Source organism: Neoarius graeffei, chromosome 17 (assembly GCF_027579695.1).
Source record: "Neoarius graeffei isolate fNeoGra1 chromosome 17, fNeoGra1.pri, whole genome shotgun sequence".
NCBI classification, from domain to species: Eukaryota; Metazoa; Chordata; class Actinopteri; order Siluriformes; family Ariidae; genus Neoarius; species Neoarius graeffei.
Window position 1 is genome coordinate 25645706 of NC_083585.1, and position 23094 is coordinate 25668799.

Genomic DNA, 23094 nt, shown 5'->3' on the forward strand with positions numbered 1-23094 from the left:
ACAGCAAGACACAGACAAACAGACATCAACATAAAGAAAAAGACAGAGAAAAACTAATAAAAAATTAAATACGGTCTTCCATTTTTACAATATGTGTTAAAAATAAATAACAATATATATTATATAATATTACATAGTACAAGGAGAGGAAGGGCTCAATCATACTTTCAATACTGTGTGAAGGAGACATAAAAGTCTGTCATTTTTTAAATTATTATTTTTCACCAAGCGAAGAGAACTGAGGAGCAAGTTTATTTCTGACTTGAAGGCACAGAAGGAAGGTCGTACTTTTTGCCAGTTTTGTTTATGGAGAAAAAAAATTAGAATGCAAAATGAAAAAGTTTACAACACATTCCAGTGAGCTATTATCGGGGTTTTCATAATAAAACAAAAAAATATTTTATACTAAGGGACGTTTTAGCATAGTAGACTGGTGTTAAATGACTAGGAGTGACGTCACTTCCTGTACAGGTGCCTCAGTGTAAAGGCTGCAACATCCACAACAAGAGCAAAGCGGAACGTTTCAGTGGTAACAGTAAATATATTTATTTTACTATTAGACCCACTTAATTAAGATGTGTTTTGACTGTAGTTGATGGTGTGGGTTTTTTTGGTCTGCTGGATGAAATGTGTTGTGATGTGCGGGTTATTTATATAAAAGCTGAGCTCTGAAATGTTTTTTTTTTTGTTTGAAATGCGTTGGTACTTGTGTTGTAGGATTATTTACACACACACACACACACACACACACACACACGCAGGGCAGTTTTCAACATCTGGCCATGTTTTTGTAACCAGATGTTTACTGATTTTAGACTTATTAGCATGCCAAGCTAATGTGTCTCAGCTGTCAGTCACTAGCTGGTTAGCCATCACCTAGTGGGGCAAGATAGCATTCCTAAAACACATGCTAGCTCATGCTACTGTTTCCCACATGTGTATGTAACTCATCTATTAGCCTACAGTGCATGAATTTTTATTTTTATTTTAACAAGCAAATAAATGCCAAACAGTTAAAAATACATTACAGACTGAATCAAAGTCAAGTCAACTTTATTGTCAGATATGCTATACATGCTTGACATACAGCACAGATGAAATTACAGTCCTCTCGACCCACGGTGCAAACAGGCAATGCAGTAAATAAAAAAATAATAATAATTGAAATAAACAATACAAACAGTATAAACACTCTAGATAAGAACTGGACATAGACTAAACAGACACTCATAAATAAAAATAGAATAATTGAAATAAACAACAGGGCGGTACGGTGGTGTAGTGGTTAGTGCTGTCGCCTCACAGCAAGAAGGTCCTGGGTTCGAGCCCCGGGGCCGGCGAGGGCCTTTCTGTGCGGAGTTTGCATGTTCTCCCCGTGTCCGCGTGGGTTTCCTCCGGGTGCTCCGGTTTCCCCCACAGTCCAAAGACATGCAGGTTAGGTTAACTGGTGACTCTAAATTGACCGTAGGTGTGAATGTGAATGGTTGTCTGTGTCTATGTGTCAGCCCTGTGATGACCTGGCGACTTGTCCAGGGTGTACCCCGCCTTTCGCCCGTAGTCAGCTGGGATAGGCTCCAGCTTGCCTGCAACCCTGTAGAACAGGATAAAGCGGCTAGAGATAATGAGATGAAATAGACAACACGAACAGTATAAACACTCTAGATAAGAACTGGACATAGACTAAACACTCATAAATAAAAATAGAATAATTGAAATAAACAATACAACAGTATAAACACTCTAGATAAGAACTGGACATAGACTAAATACTCATAAATAAAAATAAACAATACAACAGTATAAACACTCTAGATAAGAACTGGACATAGACTAAACAAACACTCATAAATAAAAATAGAATAATTGAAATAAACAATACAACAGTATAAACACTCTAGATAAGAACTGGACATAAACTAAATACTCATAAATAAAAATAGAATAATTGAAATAAACAACACACAGTATAAACACTCTAGATAAGAACTAGACATGGACTAAACTAAACACTCATATACACACACACACACATATATAAATTGAAGCAAATAAACGTTCAAGGGCACTTGAGGTATAGCAGGTAAACACGAGATAAGCAGAATAAGCAGTAAACTAATAGCTGTTAAGGTGAGGTAGTGCGGAATAGTGCAAATGAGCGAGGTAAAGTGAAATGTGCAGTCCCTGAGTTCAGTGTGTTAATGAACGTTGAGAGTATGAGTGTGTGTGTGTGTGTGTGTGTGTGTGTGTTGGGGGGGGGGGGGGACTGTGAGGGTGACATGTCAGATGCTGAAGGGGGGGGCATGGGGGTGTGCGAGCAGAATCTGTGGCAGGGGGCAGAACAGGGAGGGAGTTGAGCCTCCTGACCGCCTGGTGGAAGGTGTCAGAGGAAATTGACAGTATTAGTTGTAATATTGTTTTAGGCTCTGGATATCTTTTGAATGTAGGGATGAGTGATATGACAAATATATCACAATAATAAAATTTCTACAATATGAGATATGAATCAGTGTGTGTGTGTGTGTGTATATATATATATATATATATATATATATATATATATATATATATATATATATGTATATATATGTATATGTGTTTACATTCATTCATTGTCCTGATCAGAGTTGTCAGATCTTATCCTTGGAGTATTGGGGGTAAGATGGAGAATACACTCTGGATGAGATGCCAGTCTGATGCAGAGCACGATGCACGTAGGTCACATAGCTGTTCACACCTGGTATTAACATGCATCCTGGGTGATCAGATCACAACTGGGCAGTGTCGTGGAAACTCCCCCGAGCAAGAGTAATTCAGAGTCAAAGAGGTTGCAGAAAAGCTGTGGACTTTTATGAAATCAATTAACAAAAGCCAAGTCAGTCTGCAGAGTGATCTGACACCAAAGTACAAAGTGTCCGTCTTTATAGTGTTCTAACACAGTGTTTGATCCAGTTTACCCATTATAATGAATTCTGACTGGTTCACACCAGGCTTGTAGTACTCGAGTCCGAGTCGTGCCCTAATTTTAAGGACTTGTGACTTGACTTGGACTTGAGCACTGATGACTCGGACTCGTGCATTAACTGCATTCGGACTCGTAAATTGGAGACGAGGACTCAGATTTTTTCTTTATTTTTTGTAACATGCCATAATAATTTGGCATAAGATATTTATATCTACATTTTTTATACTAATTTTGTGCAAGAGAATGCACATTCACCTGTTCATACGTCATGTTCAGGAACAAACTAACATTAATGATGCTAAAATGCCTGGAGAGAAGCCCCTAGGATTGTCCGCTTTGCTTATACAGACTTCTTGTGCAGTGGGAAAAAATGCACTGCTACGTGTTCCATATCGAGGAGACGACAGGGACAACCTCGAACTTCAATCATCATTTGGTAAGACTCCACCCAGAGAAGGAAGTGACACGCTATGTTCATTGCTCTGTTGATAGTGGGCGGGGCTTGCTGAGTGATGAACTAGCTAGTGTTAACCCTCTCTCATGTGATTTGCCCTGTTGATAGTGGGCGGGGCTTGCTGAGTGATGAACAAGCTTTTTATCTGTAGCCTGTTAACTAAAATGGGGCAGCCGAGCAGTAACGGTAGTCCAACACAGTAGCAGAGACACTTTCACATAAAGGCAGCAACAGCCACCGTCAAATGGCGCAGCTGGAGTCTTGTTCTCGGACTCGACTCGAAATTTTTTTAGTGACTTGGACTTGAACTCTGGGGACTCCAGACTGGACTCGGACTCAAGGTTTAGTGACTCGACTACAGCACTGATTCACACATCTCACCATACTTGACCTCGTTTCCACCAATATTTTCTTTTGGTCCATATAAGTTTAAAGATTGTCTCCACCAATATTTCCAGCGTGGCACTGATAATCTTTTTTTTTTTAAATGACACTTTCACGTCATGCTCTACGAATATTTCCAAGGCCACACTGAGCTAACTAAAAAAAATCATTTAATCAAGACTTTATTCTTATTTTATACATGATTCAAATTATTTTAAAATATAATGCTTTAACAAATGTGCTTTTCATTTCTTTTTAAATAGAATCATCTTCAGAATCAGAATTTGTCATTGTACAGAGTACAACAAAATTACAAGCTTATCCTTAAGTGCAAGGACTACATTAAAATAAAACATGCACCGAAACAATGTACGACACAACATACATTCAAAAAGTTACATACATGCGTATTGCATTTGTATTATTGCACTGTTAAAATAATAAATATTGCACATCAATCAAGGATGAGTTAATGTTTGCACTATGCTTTATTTCATTTCATTTTCATATTTCATTTACGATTTAATGGAAATCAACATGATTGGCTTTAAATGAGAATATAGTCAGCGTAAAACAAATCACTGTATTTGTGATGTACATCTGTGTGTGTGGTTTTTATATATATATATATATATATATATATATATATATATAAAAAATCACCACAACAGCTTGAAGTATGGCAGTTCGCACTTGGCATTCGAGTGTGTCTCCACATGCGTCTTTGAGTGAACACTTGTGATTGGATCTCACTTCCACGCTGAATATGGAAATAAACATGTACGTCATTTCCATTTACAAAGACCGAATGTGGTGGTGTTGGTGGTGTTTTTAACTCGTGGGAGGCAGCAATGCACTTCCCGTGCATTGTCTGCCGACAATTAGAAGAAGAAACTAAAACTTGCTAGAAGGGTGCTCGGTTTGAGTGCATACTTCCACCAAGCCACATATTCAGATTTGTATCAAAATCTAATGAATTGTTCCTTGGCCTATGGCTCACCTTTCCTCAAAATTTCATCAGAATCCATTCACTACTTTTTGAATTACATTGGAAACAAACAAACGGAGGCAAAAACATAACCTCCTCCAACAAAGTTGTCAGAGATAAATATTGCACTGCACTTTAATATGGCGCCATCGGTGTGTGAATGAGTACATACTTCTGCTTACACAGAGGATGATTTTGAGTAGGTGGGCCTTCGCTGTGGCACAGGACATATTCTTGTACACACGGCTTAAAGAATGGTGCCATATGCAGCTCAGATGACCTCCAAATGTGGTCTGAGTGATCGAATTATAATGCGTCTTGTGGACACATTGGACCCCATTCACACCTGTATAACCTGAGACCTGATCAGCCAGGACACATGTTGATGCCAGGTGTGAACCGGGCCATACTCGTTTGCACCTATGCCAACCTACTAGTTTGTTTTTGAGTAGTTAAAGGAAACAACAGAACCCCAAGGAAACCCACATGGACACGGGGAGAACCCCTGGAACCCTGGTGCTGTGAGGATGCACCACTATCCTTGCTGATTGTCATATCTTCTATTTTCATTCCATCTCATGCTTATGGAAGGTTTTTTTTTTTTCTACTGTAAACCGATGTAACTCGTTTTTCTTTCTTGCGTTCTTTCACCATATTCAATGTATTATAATCTAACCATTAACAATATTTTAACTTGACCTTCACGTATTTACTGATTAGGAGAGATGAACTAAATTAATTGAGACAGAAGAGATGTATGGGGGGGAATACTGACCTAAACAAGTATTTTCAAGTCTCATCCACAGTACTTTGTGCTGTGATTGTATATTGGTAACTGACACAACAATTTTTTTTCCTTTTTCACTGAGCATAGATACAGTGTGTGTTGTTAAAACATACCGTAATTACTTTTGTTGTTTTGCGTTATTTAGCAACTGACTGGTGGCACAGTGGATAAGGCGTCAGGTCACACATCAACTGCTGAGTTGTCTCACTTGTAAGTCACGTTGGATAAAAGTATCAGTAAAACGAAATAAATGTAAATGTCGTTGAAACACAGGTATCAACACTCACTATTCAGTCAAAAATGGAAAAAGTGGGTTGGTACCAATCGACATGGAAATGTTCTCAACATAAAAAATACAGTGTATTTTGGCACACTCTTCTTCACAACATGGCTTTAGGCCCTGATAAATAAAAACATAGACTTGAAAGAGGGTGTACTTTCTTTTTCTTGTGACTGTAGTTCTGAAAACTAGAGAGCTGAGCAGGTCTGAGCTCAGCCTTTGTCCGAGTGGGGTACATAAATAGAAAAAATAGCCCGCTCAGAAACACATCAACGCCAGGATTCGAACCGACGTTGCAAAATCTGTTCCTTTCCTGGACAGCGCTCTAGATCGCTCAGCCATGGAGGATTACATCGCAAACTGAGGTTATGTAACGTGTGACTAGGGCTGCACGATATCAGAAAAATATGCGATATTCGATAACATGACTGAATATCTCGATATCGATATGTATCACGATAATTAAATATGTTTTTCTTACCTCTACTCGCCGTTCTGCCCTGTATCTAGCATTTAAAAAAAACACCCAATGCATCACTTCCATTCCAACATTATTTTTTATTGGAAAAACATGGCTACACCTGCAATGGTGTCCATCAATCATCTTTAAATCTCTTAATTTTTGTGAGCACAGCAGAAAATGTCTTAAGTTGAAGTAAACAAAAAACTGAAAACTACATTACATTAACATAAAGCATTCAAAATGGCAATTTCAGCGGCTCCCGGGAGATGAAGGTGAGCGACACAGATTCACCATAAACTCAAACACAATCTGTTAATAACACATGCGGGTGAGAGAGCAGTGGTGTGTGTGTGTGTGTGTGTGAGAGAGAGAGCGGTAGTGTGAGTGAGCGAGCGGTAGTGTGTGTGTGAGAGAGAGAGAGAGAGAGTGAGAGCGGTAGTGTGTGTGAGAGTGAGAGGTAGTGTGTGTGAGAGAGAGAGTGAGAGAGAGCACGGTTTTATGTTTTTATGCTTCTGTACAGCAGTGTTTGTCCCAGTGAGCCGCCCCACCACTGTTTTACAGGTACATGTCTTGCAAAGTACCCGAGTTTGCAGTACGTCACCCCTCCTGAATCCAAAGTACTTCCAAATAGCAGACGTGCGTTTTTTTTTTGGTTTTTTTTTGGAAACCAGTTCCTCCTCACACAAGTTTGTCTCACCACACTTGCTCCCGCCTTCCGCCATCACCACGAGGCTTTTACTTGTTTTGCAATAGGGGGCGGAGTTATCCCGCAGCGCTTGTTGACATTCAAATGTGATTGGACGGCACAGAAAAATGTGCCTTTTATCGAAATTTAAGTAATTTTTGCGGTATGTGTATCGCAAACTATGATATCGCGATTTCGATATATTGTGCAGCCCTACGTGTGACTTACATAATCAGTACGCAGTGGCGCCACACTGTGACTGTGGAATTGCTACCTGAGGCTGGCACGCCAGTTACATTCTTAAACACACTCGAACTCTGTTAAACACACACATACAGACAGGCGTCTCTATAGGCGTCAGCTAAAGGCTGAGCCAACTAGTGGTTTTCCTGAATAGAAATTTGTGCGTTTCTTATTTGCACATATCGTATTCACAAATAAAGTTAGCATTTGTTTCAGGAAGACTGATCCCATGATTGTCTTTCAGGAGTTTCTCCAGTCTGTCCCCTTACGGTATATCTAATCGCACCTTTAAACTACACTGAGCAGAGTGGCTTTTCAGAAGACCCTTCATGAGAGGCCAGCCGCTTTGGGTTGTTACAGATTTGTAGAACTGCACATTACAACGACAGGTAAGATTGTTTCGTAAGTGCTGTCAGTTTAGGTGTGTTAAGAACCGTAGATGGATATCAACGCACATGAGATACAGCCAGTATTTCCTGAGACTGGTTTTATGAAAAGAACCTATGACTAAGAAACAGGCTCACTGAGCTGTGTATCATTAATTTGATTCTGTTTGAAGCAGTGAGTAAGTATGAAGAGAATCTGTTTTAAGTTTATTTTAATTGTGTTGTGGTTTTTCATCGCAGCAGTTGGCAGGGTGTGTGGGACAGGGCCATGGAGGCACCTGAGGGGGAAGGCCGTACGTTCATGCAGGTGATCAGTGAGAAATACAGCCCTGAGAACTTCCCTTACCGCCGGGGGCCTGGCATGGGGGTGGTTGTACCGTCTGGCCATCAGGGGTCTCCTATGAAAGGTATGACCAAGTCAGACACCGTGAAAGCCAGTCAGAATTGTTATATGAGCTCAGTCAGCGCTTATCAGTATAAAGTCGAGCAATATGTGAATCAGGAGGTTGTATATTTTATTACCCTACCAGACCGACTGAATCTGCCCAGTATTCTGGTCCTGAATGGTTGTGGAATTAGCCATGCAGGGGATGAAGGAGAGATCGCAGCTTTTTGTGCTCATGTGGTTGAACTGGATTTATCTCATAACAAACTCCAAGACTGGCATGAGGTACCATAGCTGTTTTGTTTATTTGTCCTGGCCATAACTGTATGGCAGTAAGAAATCTACCAACTCGTTGCCACACATTACCAGTACAATTTGTCTTACAATATCAAATGCTAATGCTGTCATTTGCCTCTGTTCAGATCAGTAAGATTGTTATGAACATTCCAAACCTGGACTTCCTGAACCTTAGCTCAAATCCGCTGAGTGACGCAGCGCTGGAGTTGGACTGCGCTGAAGCTTTATCTAGAGTGCGCCGCCTCGTCCTAAACAACACTCAGATTTCTTGGGACGTTGTTCACGCTTTCACACGCGAGATGCCTGAGTAAGAGCACCACAGAACTCTAAATACGTTGAATTTCTATGATCCAATCTTGAGCATAATGAATCTCAGTAACAAGGATCTTGTTCTGCCCTCTGGACTGTCCTTATACTGTTTCCCGGAGTTCCTTTAGGGACAAAGTCAAACTTTTAAAAGTTTACTGATAAACTTCGTCTCAGTTAAAACCACACATCCTGAGAGCAGTGTTATAGTTTTATAGACTTTTATATATACGGTAAATAATGTTTATCATGGGTTCACTTTATATATATATATATATATATATATATATGGTCATGCTATGACTGTTGAAAGGTATCAGCATGTGTGCACACATATACAAAATGGTATCCAGGTGATATGACCATGAGGAGGAGGTGGATGTCACGGTAGGGGGTCTGTTTAAACCAGTGCTCTCAATGACAGATGAACAGTTGAGCTGATGATCCGAATGGTGTATACAGAGCATTAAAAGGAAACACACTTCAGGTTCACCCACATGGAATACTGCAAGATCACATGATTGGTTAACAAAATTGATATTACCTTGTCATGACCTCCGGATCTACTGGATCACTGCAATATGACTCTCAGCTGCTCCATTTTAGTATCTTAACTGCTTTTGATGAAAGCGTCAGCCAAATGATCAAATGTAAAAAAAAATTCAGCTATAAAAATGTTGCCGGCTGTTTATTATCTTTTAGATTTAAAAATTTCTGTACAGAATATGTGTCTGATACTGACACCGTACCAGTGTTCTGCAAGACCAGGAAACCGATCAGGTTTTTGCAACGTATATTACTGTGACTGTGTTTTCCATCCTGCTCTGAAATACATTTGGAAATATTGATTTGCTGCTGAAGGTCATCGCCCTTTAACAACAAACCTGAAATCATTCTCTATCCTTTTATGATGACTATATTATTCATGCAAGTAGTTACTCAGTGGGTTTTTTTTTTTTTGGGGGGGGGGGATTTTTTAGCTGACACTCAAAAATGAACTCACCTGCATCCATGTGTGTCCTCTAGATTGGAGGAGCTGTTCCTGTGCCTTAATGAGTACAGCACTGTGATGGTATCTGCCACTCCATGTCCTTCACTGCGACTGCTGCACATTACAGACAACAATCTGCAGGACTGGAACGAGGTGCGCAAGTTCGGCACCATGTTCCCCTCTCTCGACACGCTCGTCTTGGCTAACAACAACCTGAACAACATTCTTGACTCTGAGGACAATCTTCGCCGACTCTTTCCTAACTTGCGTAGCATCAATCTGCACAACTCGGGTATAGATTCTGATAAAAATGTATCATGTAGGCCTGATCTTTCTGTGACGTTAGAGCTTTCAGCTTTAACTCATCACTGCATTCCATAGGCCTGGGAAATACGATGACATGATATTAATATAATGATATACGGACACAAGTCTTTTATTGGGAAATATACCACTTGTATTTTTCATACGGGCTACATCCAGGACATGGAGATTCAAATCCGTGACATAAATCTCCATATGTCACTCGTGAGGATATCAATGAATTGTTTTGATAAATTTGGGTACTTTTTGTTTGTGAATGTGTCTATATAATAAAAAGAAAATCGCACGTTGGCTTGAAGATTTGACGTTTATCTTCTCGTGTTGAAAAACTCGTATTTTTCATATGAAATGCATCGCGGATCTGAGTGACATATTTGAATAATATTGGCTGGCTTTTTTTTTCATGGTATATCAGATATATTCCATTCAGCTAGCATGATATTGAACGAGTAGCTGAATGGAATACATCTGATATACCATGTACATACATACACATTCCTTTCGGGTGTTTAACACGTCTTTCTTTCAAAATTCTCTCAAAATCTTCCGTATTTAACAAAGCAAACCTGGCCATGTTTGTGTACAAATCGTCACAGTCGCTCACTAGCGTGAAAGTTTTACATCTCCGACGTAAAATGTGTGCGATATTGCATGCTATCAAACCAAATGAATGAAACCCACTAGAAGGGAATAGAACACCATGTTTTTATTCCATCGAAAAAGTGTCCTGTCTGTATAATAATTCCTGATTTTTCACTCCGATGATGTCACTTGTAGTGTTTTCCCATTGACTGGACGTGTGTTGTCAAAATGGCAAACTGGTTCAAAATTAAAATTCTTTTGATTGAACTTGTATATATTTTTTGTGACTGTCTACATAATGTAAAGAACATTACACGGTGGTGCAAAGATATGAATTTTATCTTCTCGTGTTGAAAAATGTTTTCACTGTCGCGTCGCTCACTCATGAATATATTCGCCACTTGAAGATAAACTTCATATCTTCACACCACTGTGCAATATCATATATTGTGCCAGAATACAGTTTCCTGAGAGCTGAGTACTTGTATAACAAATTCAAACTCTGATTGGAAAAAAGTGGTTAGATATTAGTTTGGTCATTTACCAATTTCTACCCACTCATTCCACCTTTACATGACACCTAGTAACTGAGGAGGATGAGGGTTCAGATGAACTTCCTCTGAGACACATGAAGTCAACATCTGCATTAACCTCTGGAACTGCTGCTCATGTTACTTCACAGAGCAGCTAATCATTCTCAGAGGATATCACCCAAGATTGTGTCATTATTGTCACTTTGACAGGAGAGAGTAATGCTCTCTCTCCTTACCAGAAAGCATGACTGTGCTATTGCTGGGATTTTGTCTCTTAGTGTCACAATCATAGAGAGAACACAATTTATCACTGAATTTCTCTCTTTTAATGCCGCACTACTGTTCTGATGGCAGTATGTTAGCAAGCTTATATATAGGATATTACACGGCTATGCGAAGATATGAAGTTTATCTTTGGGTGGTGGACATATTTTCAACACTAAAAGATAAACTTCATATCTTCGTGCCACTGTGTAATTTTCTTTATATTATGTGGACACATCCACACACAAAAATATGCAAGTTAATCAAAAGAAATTTAATTGTTAACCAGTTCGCCATTTTGACAATGCACGTCTGGTCAGCGGGAAAACACTAGGAGTGGCATCATTGGAGTGAAATATCTTCCGATATGTCTCTCAGACCTGAGATGAATTTCAGTGTTTCCCTTACCATTATATTGGGGGAGGAGATCTCTATCCCCCAGTGGGAGCTCCCCCCCAACCATACGCGCACACATTTTAAGGTCTGGGAAAAAAAACCAGGAGTGCAATTCTATTGTAAAAATTGTTCACTGCAAAAAATTGAAAACTGAATTTGAGGGGAAAATTACTTAATACTAGTGAAATTATGTTGCTGCATGGACAGATATTTTTACTTGATAAGACATCTTAGAATAAGTTGGTTGCAATCTAGAACTAGGTTTAATAATCTCAAAATTGGTGTCTTGTATTCTTCTAATAGGAAATGCTAGATCGTTTCAGCTATTTTCAAGATATTTTCACTTGCTAAGATATCATTTTTTGCAGTGTTCTCATTATTGTTCTCAAATAAATGAACAATTTATTTCAGAAACTCAAATATGACTCCCTTTAACTGTTTGTTCAGGTCCAAATGCTTTGTAATAGGAGCTGCGGGGATATAGGGCTCCTGCAGGTGACCATCCTCATCCCCCCCACCACCACTAACCTTAGAGAAGAGACTGTATTTTGTATGAAAAGTGTGAGTTTTTCAACATGAGAAGATAAACATCATATCTTCAAGCCTTCATGTGATTTTTCTTTTTATTATACAGACGCATTCACAAACAAAAAGCACTCAAATTTATCAAAACAATTCATCGATTTCGTCATGAGTCAGAGATTTATGTCACGGGTTTGGTTCTCCATGTCCCAGATGTAGCTCATATGAAAAATACGAGCGGCGTATTTCCCAGCAAAACCCTTGTGTCCATAGAATATATCATGATACATATCATGTGATGTACACGTCAAGTGTTTTTTTTTTTTTCAAGTTTCATCAAATGTTGGCAGCATTTTTATACATGTTTAAAAACGTAGCATTGTATAATATAAATTTTGTTAAATCAATTTAACCCATACAGCTTTACCCAACTGTCTCTTAAATTGCTTGTGTGTGTGTAGGTCTCAGTCAATGGGAAGATATAGAGAAGTTAAATTTTCTGCCCAAGCTGGAGGAGGTGAGATTGCAGGGCATTCCTCTGCTGCAGACCTACACCAACACAGAGAGGCGCAGTCTCATGATAGCTCAGTAAGTGTCTCCTTAGCACTACTCTGCTACTTGTATAAGTTCAGCCATTTCCTGCAGGACTCTCAGTACGTCTGTGCTCCTGGCTCAGGTTGCCTTCAGTGAGTTGCCTCAATGGAAGCATTGTTACAGACGAAGAACGTGAGGATGCGGAGAGGTTCTTCATCCGTTACTATCGGGATTACTCTGAAGAGGAGCTGCCTGACAGGTACAGTGCCTTCAACACAGAGAGGGGCTCAGTTATACTGTAACATGGACTAACTGGCCCCTTTAATAGGAACACCTGTATCCCTGCTGTATCCATGCAGTTATCAGCCAATCACATGGCCACAGCACAATTCATTCAAATCATGCAGATACAGATGAAGAGCTTCAGTTAATGTTTTCATTAAGCATCATAATGGGGGAAATGTAATTTCAGTTCATAAACACAAAGTCCTGCAGAGCTGAGCTGTGGTGCTGTGAGGGGGCCAGAGAGCAGAGACAAGAGCACTGTGTCATCTGCATATTTAACCAGGTGACAGTTTGGCTGAGTGGACCTGCAGTTGTCAGTGTACAGGATGAAGAGCAGAGGTGAGAGGACGCATCCCTGTGGGGAGCCAGTGGAGGTGTGAAGGAGGTCTGAGAAGGTGTTATTGACCAGCACTTTCTGTGACCTGTTGGTGAGAAAGTCTCTTAGCCATAGGATTAGCTGGTCATTTAGTCCAAAACAAGAGGTGAGTTGCTCTGCGAGAATGTGAGGCTGCAGGGTGTTAAATGCAGAGGAGAAGTCAGCAAACAGAAGTCTGGCTGAAGTGTTTGGGAATTCCAGGTGTTTATGTATGGTGTCTGTGGTGATGATTTTTGCATCATCAGCATCTCTGCCTGTGCGATATGCAAACTGGAGGGGGTCCATCTGGGTGTCTGTCACCTTGATGATGTGATTTTTGACCATCCTTTCCATTGCTTTCATCACAAGGGGGGTGAGAGCCACAGGCCTGAGGTCATTCAGCACTTTGATGGTTCCTTTCTTGGGGATGGGAATGACTGTGGAGTGTTTCCACAGCTGGGGGACTGTGCTGCTGTCCATGGAGCTCTGGAACAGAAACTGGAACACACCCCCCCAGCTGCTCAGCACAGTGCCTCAGAACACGACCGCCAATGTTATCTGGGCCAGGCGCTGTTTTTTCTTTTGTCTTTCTGAGGGCTCTCACCACCTCCTTTATGTTAAAGATGAGTGCTGAGTCTCTAGGTTTAAGTGATGAAAGATTTCTTTCTTTCTGGTCATTAAATATTAAACAGATGAGTTTCACAAACTTTTCATTAAATGTGTTTGTACAGTTGCAAGTAATAGCATAGCTCATGTGGAGCAAAGCCCTATACTTAAGATAAATGCATCGACCTGATTTTGAACCCGATCGTAAGTGCAAGGCAACATATCTCATAAACACTTGTCCACCAGACAGTGAAATTTGTATCTTTTATTTACAGAAGATAGATGGGTTTTTATCCAGCACTTATTTTTAATAACATGGGATTATTAGCTAACATTTTACAGAAAATATTCACAACAGTTTCATATCTCATCTCATCTCATTATCTCTAGCCACTTTATCCTTCTACAGGGTCACAGGCAAGCTGGAGCTTATCCCAGCTGACTACGGGCGAAAGGCGGGGTACACCCTGGACAAGTCGCCAGGTCATCACAGGGCTGACACATAGACACAGACAACCATTCACACTCACATTCACACCTACGGTCAATTTAGAGTCACCAGTTAACCTAACCTGCATGTCTTTGGACTGTGGGGGAAACCAGAGCACCCGGAGGAAACCCACGCGGACACGGGGAGAACATGCAAACTCCACACAGAAAGGCCCTCGCCAGCCACGGGGCTCGAACCCGGACCTTCTTGCTGTGAGGCGACAGCGCTAACCACTACACCACCGTGCCGCCACAGTTTCATATAAAACTAGTTAAAACAGTTTTATTAGTCCACTACCTTGTTGGACAATTGACAGTTTCTGTTATGTAAGGGCGGTAGATGGATATAATCATACGAAGAGTTTTATTGAAAATGCACGTTGACGTGAGAGATGTAACCAGACAACTATTTGGCATATCAAGTTTGATAGTAATATAATAAGTTCAACTTGTATAGCGCCTTTCTCAAAACTCAAGGTTGATTTACAATTATGGGGGGGGGGGTCCACCAAATAGAGGTCAGGATGTCATTCCAGTGGTGTAGCAGCTACAGTCCCATCAAAAGGCGCATGAAAACAAGTCCCACGCTGCCAGCACAGCCGCCACGACGCCACCAAGCAACATCGCTCGGAACATCATGCCAAGCACTAAAGCACAGAGCGCTGGACAACCACGATGTTAAAATGAGCAATGAGCTCACTGCAGTCCATAGCTACAAGCACAGGCATCACCCACAGCGAACCAAGGCCTGGAGGAAACCGACACCCAAAACTGGGTCCGGAGCTACACCACAAACGGCGGAGAAAATGCTCAAACAAAAACAAACATCAAACTACACAAATACTAAAAAGAAAAAATTTAAAAAAGGAGAGAAAATGAAATAAAAAGCTCCAGAGAAGTGTCAGCCAGAATGCGCACAACGTACTCTCAACCGGAAACGGGCAATGACAAAGTTGATATTTGATTGTACAGTAACTATACAGTAATCATGTATTTACAAGGGCACAAAATCAGCCTGAATAGAATAAAAAAATTATCACATATGAACCATTGAATTGTGTAATGTCGTGTATTTCGTGTCAGTAAATTGCTGCGTTGTATTATGACAGTGACCCCAGTAATGAGACACATCGCAGTCACGAATACATATTTATTCCTTTCATTGATGCCACATGCTATGCGCCAGAAACAATACCACGACGTTTATTATGGTGTGACTCTCCTGGGTGCCTGGTGGACAGCAGTGAACTAGCATTTTCACTTTACATCATTACTATATAGTTACCATCCAATATCAAAATTGATACGTCAAACAGTTGTCTGGTTACATCTCTCAGGTCAGCTTGCATTTTCAACACTCCTCAGGGGCTCTGCTTTTAAGCAGATCCTAAATATCTATATTAAGCTATTTCAGCCTGACAGCATACTAGTGCATCTCAAAAAATTAGAATACCATGAAAAAGTTCCTTTTTTTTCATAATTTAATTCAAAAAGGTAAACTTTCATATACTCTATATTCTTTACATGTAAAGTGAAATATTTAAAGCCTTTTTTGTTTTAATTTTGATGATTATGGCTTATAGCTCATGAAAATCAGAAATCCAGTATCTCAAATTATTAGAATATTCCCTAAGATCAATCAAAAAAAGGATTTACAATACAGAAATGTCCAACTTCTGAAAAGTATATTCATTTATACACTCAATACTTGGTTGGGGCTCCTTTACCATGAATTACTGTATCAATGCGGTGTGGCATGGAGGTGATCAGTCTGTGGCACTGCTGAAGTGTTATTGAAACCCAGGTTGCTTTGATAGTGGCCTTCAGCGTATCTGTATTTTTGGGTCGAGTGTTTCTCATCTTCCTCTTGACAATACCCCATAGATTCTCTATGGGGTTCAGGTCAGGCAAGTTGGCTGGCCAATCAAACACAGTAATATCATGATCAGCAAACCATTTGGTAGTAGTTTTGGCACTGTGGGTAGGTGCTAAGTCCTGCTGGAAAAGGAAATCAGCATCTCCAAAAAGCTCGTCAGCAGATGGAAGCATGAAGTGCTCTAAAATCTCCTGGTAGATGGCTGTGTTGACTTTGGACTTGATAAAATACAGTGGACCAACACCAGCAGATGACGTGGCACCCCAAATCATCACAGACTGTGGAAACTTCACACTGGGCTTCAAACACCTTGGATTCTGTGCCTCTCCACTCTTCCTCCAGACTCTAGAACCGTGCTTTCCAAATTAAATGCAAAATGTACTTTCATCTGAAAAGAGGACTTTGGACCACTGAGCAACAGTCCATTTCTTTCTCTCCTTAGCCCAGATAAGACACTTCTGACATTGTCTCTGGCTCAGGAGTAGCTTGATATTAGGAATGCGAAAGTTGTATCCCCTTTCTTGAAGATGTCTGTTCGTGATGGGTCTTGATACACTGACACCAGCCTCAGTCCACTCCTTGTGAAGCTCTCCCAAGTTCTTGAATCAACTTTTCTTGACAGTCCTCTCAAGACTGCGGCCATTCCTGTTGCTTGTGCACCTTTTCCAGCCACCCTTTTCAGCAATGACCTTTTGTGGCTTACCCTCCTTGTGTAGGGCATCAGTGATCATCTTCTGGACAACAGTCAAGTCAGCAGTCTTCCCCATGATTGTGGCTGTGTGTACTGAACTAGACCAAGAGATGCACTGTGTTCATACTGTTTTACTCAAACTCGAAATAAAATATTCTAATATTTTGAGATGGGGTTTTTATGTTTTTGTACTGTATGCCATACTGATTAAAATTTAAATAGAAAAATGCTTGAAACATTTTAGTTTGTGTAATGAGTCTATAATATATAACATTTTCACTTTCTTAAATAACTGATGGAAAATATTGAACTTTTTCACAATATTCCAATTTTTTGAGATGCACGAGTACACTCACCAGCCACTTTAATAGGAACTTGTTCTTGATTCTAAGATTCCTATTCTTGGCTGCAGGAGCAGAACCCAATGTGGTCTTCTGCTGTTGCATGCTGAGATGCTTTTCTGCTCACCACGGTTGTAAAAAGTGATTTATATTAGTTGCTATATCCTTCCTGGCAGCTCGAACCAATCTGGCCATTTTCCACTGATCTCGCTTATCAACAAGAAGCTTCCACCCACAGAACTGTCACTCGTTCAATGTTTTTTGTTTTTCGCACCATTCTGTGTAAACTCCAGAGACTGTTGTGTGTGAAAACCCCAGGAGATCAGCAGTTTCTGAAATACTCAAACCAGTCCATCTGGCTCAAACCAACACCCATGCTACAGAGAAAGAAAGTCACACTTTGAGATGACAATTTTTCCCATTCTGATGTTTGAAATGAACATTAACTGAAGCTCTTGATTTGTGTCTGCATGATTTGATGCATTATACTTCTGCCAAGGGATGGCTGATTAGAGAACTGCATAAAACAGCAGGTGGATGGATGTACCTAATAAAGTGGCCAGGGAGTGTAATTCATATATGAAACTGCAGTATCTCATGGCAGTTATATGATTTGAAGCCTATTAGTTGAAGTTTGCATTACTGAGTCTCCTTGTAAGTGAATTCACACAAACTGAAAAGCTTTTGTAGGATATACAAATAATTTTCTGACCTCACTGTAGGTGATTTTCATGGATCCCAGGGTTCTTGGAGTTTAAATTATTTTTGCATGCAACTTGATAAATGAGGTCCAACGTATTTAAATAATTCTGGACAACATCCCCACATTAATCAATATACAGGGTTAGTCAAAATTATGTTAACACTTAAATGGTAGAAACCAATCGGATCTTGAGTGGAAGTTCATCAATGGCGTACTGCTGCACCATCTGTAAGTAGACGTCTGACGTCACTGCTGGGGTGTCAAAAAAGTAGGGCCCAATTACGCCAGCAGCGGTCACGGCGCACCACACATTCAGGAGAAAAATAATCCATTAGTGTTAATGTAATTTTGACTAAACCTGTGTGTTAAATTTTATATTTTCTTATATGATGTCTATAATTTTGAAATAGACATGATTACATTTGTGAAATATGAAATTATGGTGATAGATGTTTAGTTAATGTAATTGGTACGTTTCTGTGCACTTTCTGGGACAGATACCACTATTTAGTGACCAGGTATGGGAAGTTGGCACCACTGGCTGAGATCGACCTGCGACCACGCTGCCACGCTAAAGTGGAAGTGCACTGTGAGGATCGGGTAGAGCAGGTGAACATCAGGCTGGACCAGACCGTGGCTGAGCTGAAAAAGCAGCTGAAAACAGTGGTGCGACTCTCCGCCAGTAACATGCGTCTCTACTACATTGACAAGGACATGCACTCGGCCTTTGGGCCTGAAGAGATGAAGTACAGCACAAGGGCCTTGCATTCCTATAGCATTCGGGATGGAGATGAGATCCTGGTGGTGCCCAAGACCAAATGACTGATTGGCACAAGGACCAAGACAACTGTGCTGGAATAATTTATGTCCATACTAACATAGACTCCACAATGTGTGTGAGACATGATACCAGATTTTTTTTTTTTTTTTTAAATCGAGGCTTTTCAGACTGCCTTGGATTTCACAGACATTACATTGTGTTTAAAAGGGCATCTTGCAGCTCACATGGCTGTTCAGTGTGTGCGCCACTGCGCTTGTTGCCATGCCATACATATGGCTTTCTTCATTTATATTGCCTTTTACCATGAATGAGGTTTGCTGTTAACTGTTAGTTTCTTTAAAAGGGAAGCACAAAAGAGCTTTGCCAGTTCAAAAAGTGCATCCTTTGAAACTTGACAATCATCTGCCACCAGTTATATTGTAGTTTGCTGCAGGAGGGAGAAAAGGCATCACAACCTGTGATTGTCCTGAAGGCAAACTGTTGGGTTTGTAGAAGGTATAGGTGTACTCAAAATCTCAGGCCACAACGTTTAACAGTAATTAGTAATCTGACAGTATAATAAGGAGGGATATCCGAAAGAGAAGGGATCTCCCCCCCCCCCCCCCCCCCCTCCAAAATTTTTTTTATTTATGAATGAATGAATGAATGTTTGGTTCATGCATGAATACATTGCAAGTTAGTGTCTACCCTGGTGTTATCTGTCCAGATGATACTTAATCCTCAATATCAGTGTCCAGTCTAAGCAACTATTCTGTGACTTTTATACGTCAGGTCCATAAGTATTTAGACAGTGGTGTAATTTTGCCTCTGTATGAAATGAAGGAATCAAGACGTGATTGAAGTGTAGACTGTCAGCTTTAATTCGAGGGGTTTTCCCAAAAATATAACATTAACTGTTTAGAAATTACAGCCATTTTTTTTTTTTTTTTACATAGTTCCTTCATTTTCACAGGCTCAAAAATAATCAGGCAATTGACTGATCCAGTTTCATGGACAGGTGTGGCCTGTTACCGCATTATTTCATTACAGAAGGAGATAAAATTAATTTCAAATTAAGGAAATAAATATGTATGGACTTGACTGCATGTAAAGGGAAGCTGAAATGGGACAGTGGTCCTTAGTTGATTTGGGTTGGTTTTTTTGGGGGGGGGTTTTTGTTTTTTAATTAAACAGAAAATATCACTAGTCATATTTGCTCATTTTAAATCAAAGAAATATGCACCAACGCAAGCATTATAAAGTAATAGAAGTACATCTGTACTGTTTATAAAAAGTGTAGGGGCTAAGGTTGGAACATGTGTAATAACCTGAATTATATGAAATGTATTGTCGTGCAAGTCCTACCTCCCAAAGTGCTTTTCTTTTTAAATCAAACTCAGACCGTTTGCCTAAGTTCTTTGTAGTCTGCTTGACTTGATTGGAATTTTAAAAAATGCTGCAGAATATATACATATAAGTAAAATATAATATATATGATGTGTAAAGCAGCGTGACTTGAAGTTTCTTACAAAAATATTTTTCATTGAAGAATCTTAAGTATATTTAATCACATATTGAATAGAAAAGGTTAAGGCTTATTAGGAATTTTTCAGGGTATAACAATGTCGTTTGTTTGTTTATTTGTTTTTTTTTCTTCAAATAGTAAAGTGATTTGCTTTATGGAGTAGGAGGTAAATATCAGAACCAGGGATGGGAATTGATACTCGTGCCATTATCGATTTTGTTTCTCGGTCCAATTCTTTATCGATTCCTGATTCATTTTCCGGGGGGGAAGGCCTACACAGGTTGTCAGCATCAACACGGTTGTTTTATATCGGAGTCTGATCACAGTGTAGAACGTCTGCCTAATAACATTTGAACACGTTAAAATAAATTACAGTGCTCCTTTTTTTGGAAGAACATTAATGCTGAAGAAACGAGAGACGCAGGGTTTGACGTGATGATGCACAGTTTTTTGCAATGCACAACTATCATAAAAACATGCTGGCGTAGATAAAAGGAATCGATAACCTCCAAGGCATACCATTCTGATGTACTGAGAAATTTGGAACCTGTTCTCAATTCCCATCCCTAACTAGAACATTTACATTAATACCATGTTAGCATTTGGGAAGAAGATTTCTATAATGATTTACAGTTAAATTGCAATTGATTTTGTTCTTTAGAATTATTGTTTTCCGTAGATAAGGATGAAATTTGCAGTTCTTAGATTAATCTCAATTCTACAAACGGAATCATTTTTGTTTCAGTGCAACTCCTTAACATTCCCTTATTGTTTTATCGTGGTTATTGATTACTCTATAGTATTCTCCTTGACAAGAACTAGATAATTTCTTGTTTTTCTGGTATAAAAAGTATTATGTAAGCAAGAGGTAATTTTATGATCATAATCAAGCAATTAAACACTGTTTATATTATTGATGACAGACACTTCTTGTATCTACTGTGTGTAGTCAGTAGACCGGCAACTGAAGTTCAGTGTTGGTAATTCCAAGCTTAGCGGATACATGGATGTCTGTGTGAGGAACAAATCTTGGAATTTTAGCTAGAAATCCCAATGAACATGAAGCATGGTGTTAACTATGGTGACTGGTACACAGTTGGTTTTTGTTTTCCTCCTCAGAAAGGTTAGGAGTAAATTCTCCACATCATATTTCATAATAATGTGTGTGGTCATCTACTACTGTATACCTTATAGATTGCATATAATAGTATTGCAGTGAGTAGCTGGTTAGAAAAATAATTAAAGTATGAGTTAATCTGTATAACCACAATCATATTTGAAGAGAGAATAAAAGATAATTACTTTGTAGGGCATTTAATTAAGGGACTTACCCATGTAAAACAAGTTTCCCTTAAATTGAAAAAAAAAAGACTACTTAGAGTGGATTCTTTGGATTCAGATGTTAACCTAGTTCAGCTGTTAGTAAATAGATTTTTAAATTATACATAAAATCATATACACACTGTCCATGTTTGTTCCCAGTACGTATATGCTGAAGCCAGAAAAATAATGAATCATATTCACACTGAAAGTGTTTAAGGACAGACATTAAAATAAACAGGAAGTTTGTAAAATGATCCCTTTGTCTAAGTGGTAATGTAATGCATAACACGAAAGATGCTACTGTGTCGATTTTGATTATTGCACCATAATCATATTCAGGTATTATGTATTATTCATTTATAATAGCAGGAAGCATTTGTACAAAATAATAAAGAAATACATTTTAAAAAATGGTTTATTTTGTAACAGTTTGTTTGGTGACTGTTCTATATTGTCCAAGTTAAAGTTATTAAATTAATTTGATGAATTAGGGGTTTTTTTTCAATCATTTTTGTTACGTTTATATCCGATCCACGTTTATTTTGCTTCTTATTTTGTCACTATTCTTAAACCTTGCTTTAACTATTAAACGAGAATGTTTATTACCTGTTTAAGTTTATTATGAATGTACTGTATATTGTGAAAGGTCTCTAATAATATATTGTAACATAAGATAATTTACTCCCACCTTTTGAATGCATTTATTCTGTATGAACATGAGCAGCGAAAACCCGACTGAATGGTTTATCCCTGGTTTATCCATGCATAAACAGCAGTGTGACTTTCACTTCAAATGTGACTGGTTGGTTTGTTTTCACCTCTCACCAATTCACATGCATGTGAACTAATGCTGTTGCTTCAATAAGTTTTCTTCAATCTGTTTTGCATCGAGTTGTCAGTGATTTTCTGGATGATGAAAGAAATTCCACTAAAGTTGAAGGGAAATAAACTAAATTTCTGAGGGATGTTTATAACTCCTGAGATTTTTTTTTTCACATTGGGCATCAGTAACCCTTGGGAAATTAATCATGGTTTTAGTACACCATGTTTACCAAAATTAAGCAATTTTTCTTTGTATCAAAGCAAATCATGAACAAACTATGTTCAAGAGATGTCACTATCTGTACTTGCATCTGTTTAGTGTTGCAAGTATACACTATATGGCCAAAAGTATGTGCACACCTGACCATCACACCCATATGTGCCTATCACAGAACCATGGATATTAACACAGATTTGCCCCCGCCCCGTCTTTCTTAGCCACTCAGATTCATAACTGGTATGCAAGAGGTTTTTTAATCCTACTTGGCTAGTTATAATTTTGTGCGCGCCTGTGTGGAATATTTTCTCATGAATTATTTGGTATTACTGTAT

The 23094-nt window shown here is 39.2% G+C and overlaps 1 protein-coding gene across 4 annotated transcripts; it reads left to right on the forward strand.

Annotated features, from left to right (window-relative positions):
* The first annotated feature begins 470 nt into the window (after positions 1–470).
* tbcela (tubulin folding cofactor E-like a) lies at positions 471–19485 on the forward strand. Of its 4 annotated transcripts, none has more exons than XM_060943883.1 (10): positions 481–529; positions 5721–5785; positions 7491–7635; positions 7873–8039; positions 8163–8302; positions 8440–8621; positions 9647–9903; positions 12694–12820; positions 12909–13025; positions 18610–19485. In XM_060943883.1, exons 4-10 carry the CDS (start codon positions 7901–7903, stop codon positions 18932–18934), a joined length of 1287 nt encoding a protein of 428 aa, XP_060799866.1. In that variant the 5' UTR covers positions 481–529; positions 5721–5785; positions 7491–7635; positions 7873–7900; the 3' UTR covers positions 18935–19485. The 4 variants fall into 4 exon arrangements, with proteins under 4 accessions (XP_060799869.1, XP_060799868.1, XP_060799866.1 ...); XM_060943884.1 differs by having other exon boundaries at positions 503–535; XM_060943886.1 differs by lacking the exon at positions 5721–5785 and having other exon boundaries at positions 471–529.
* Positions 19486–23094: the final 3609 nt, after the last annotated feature.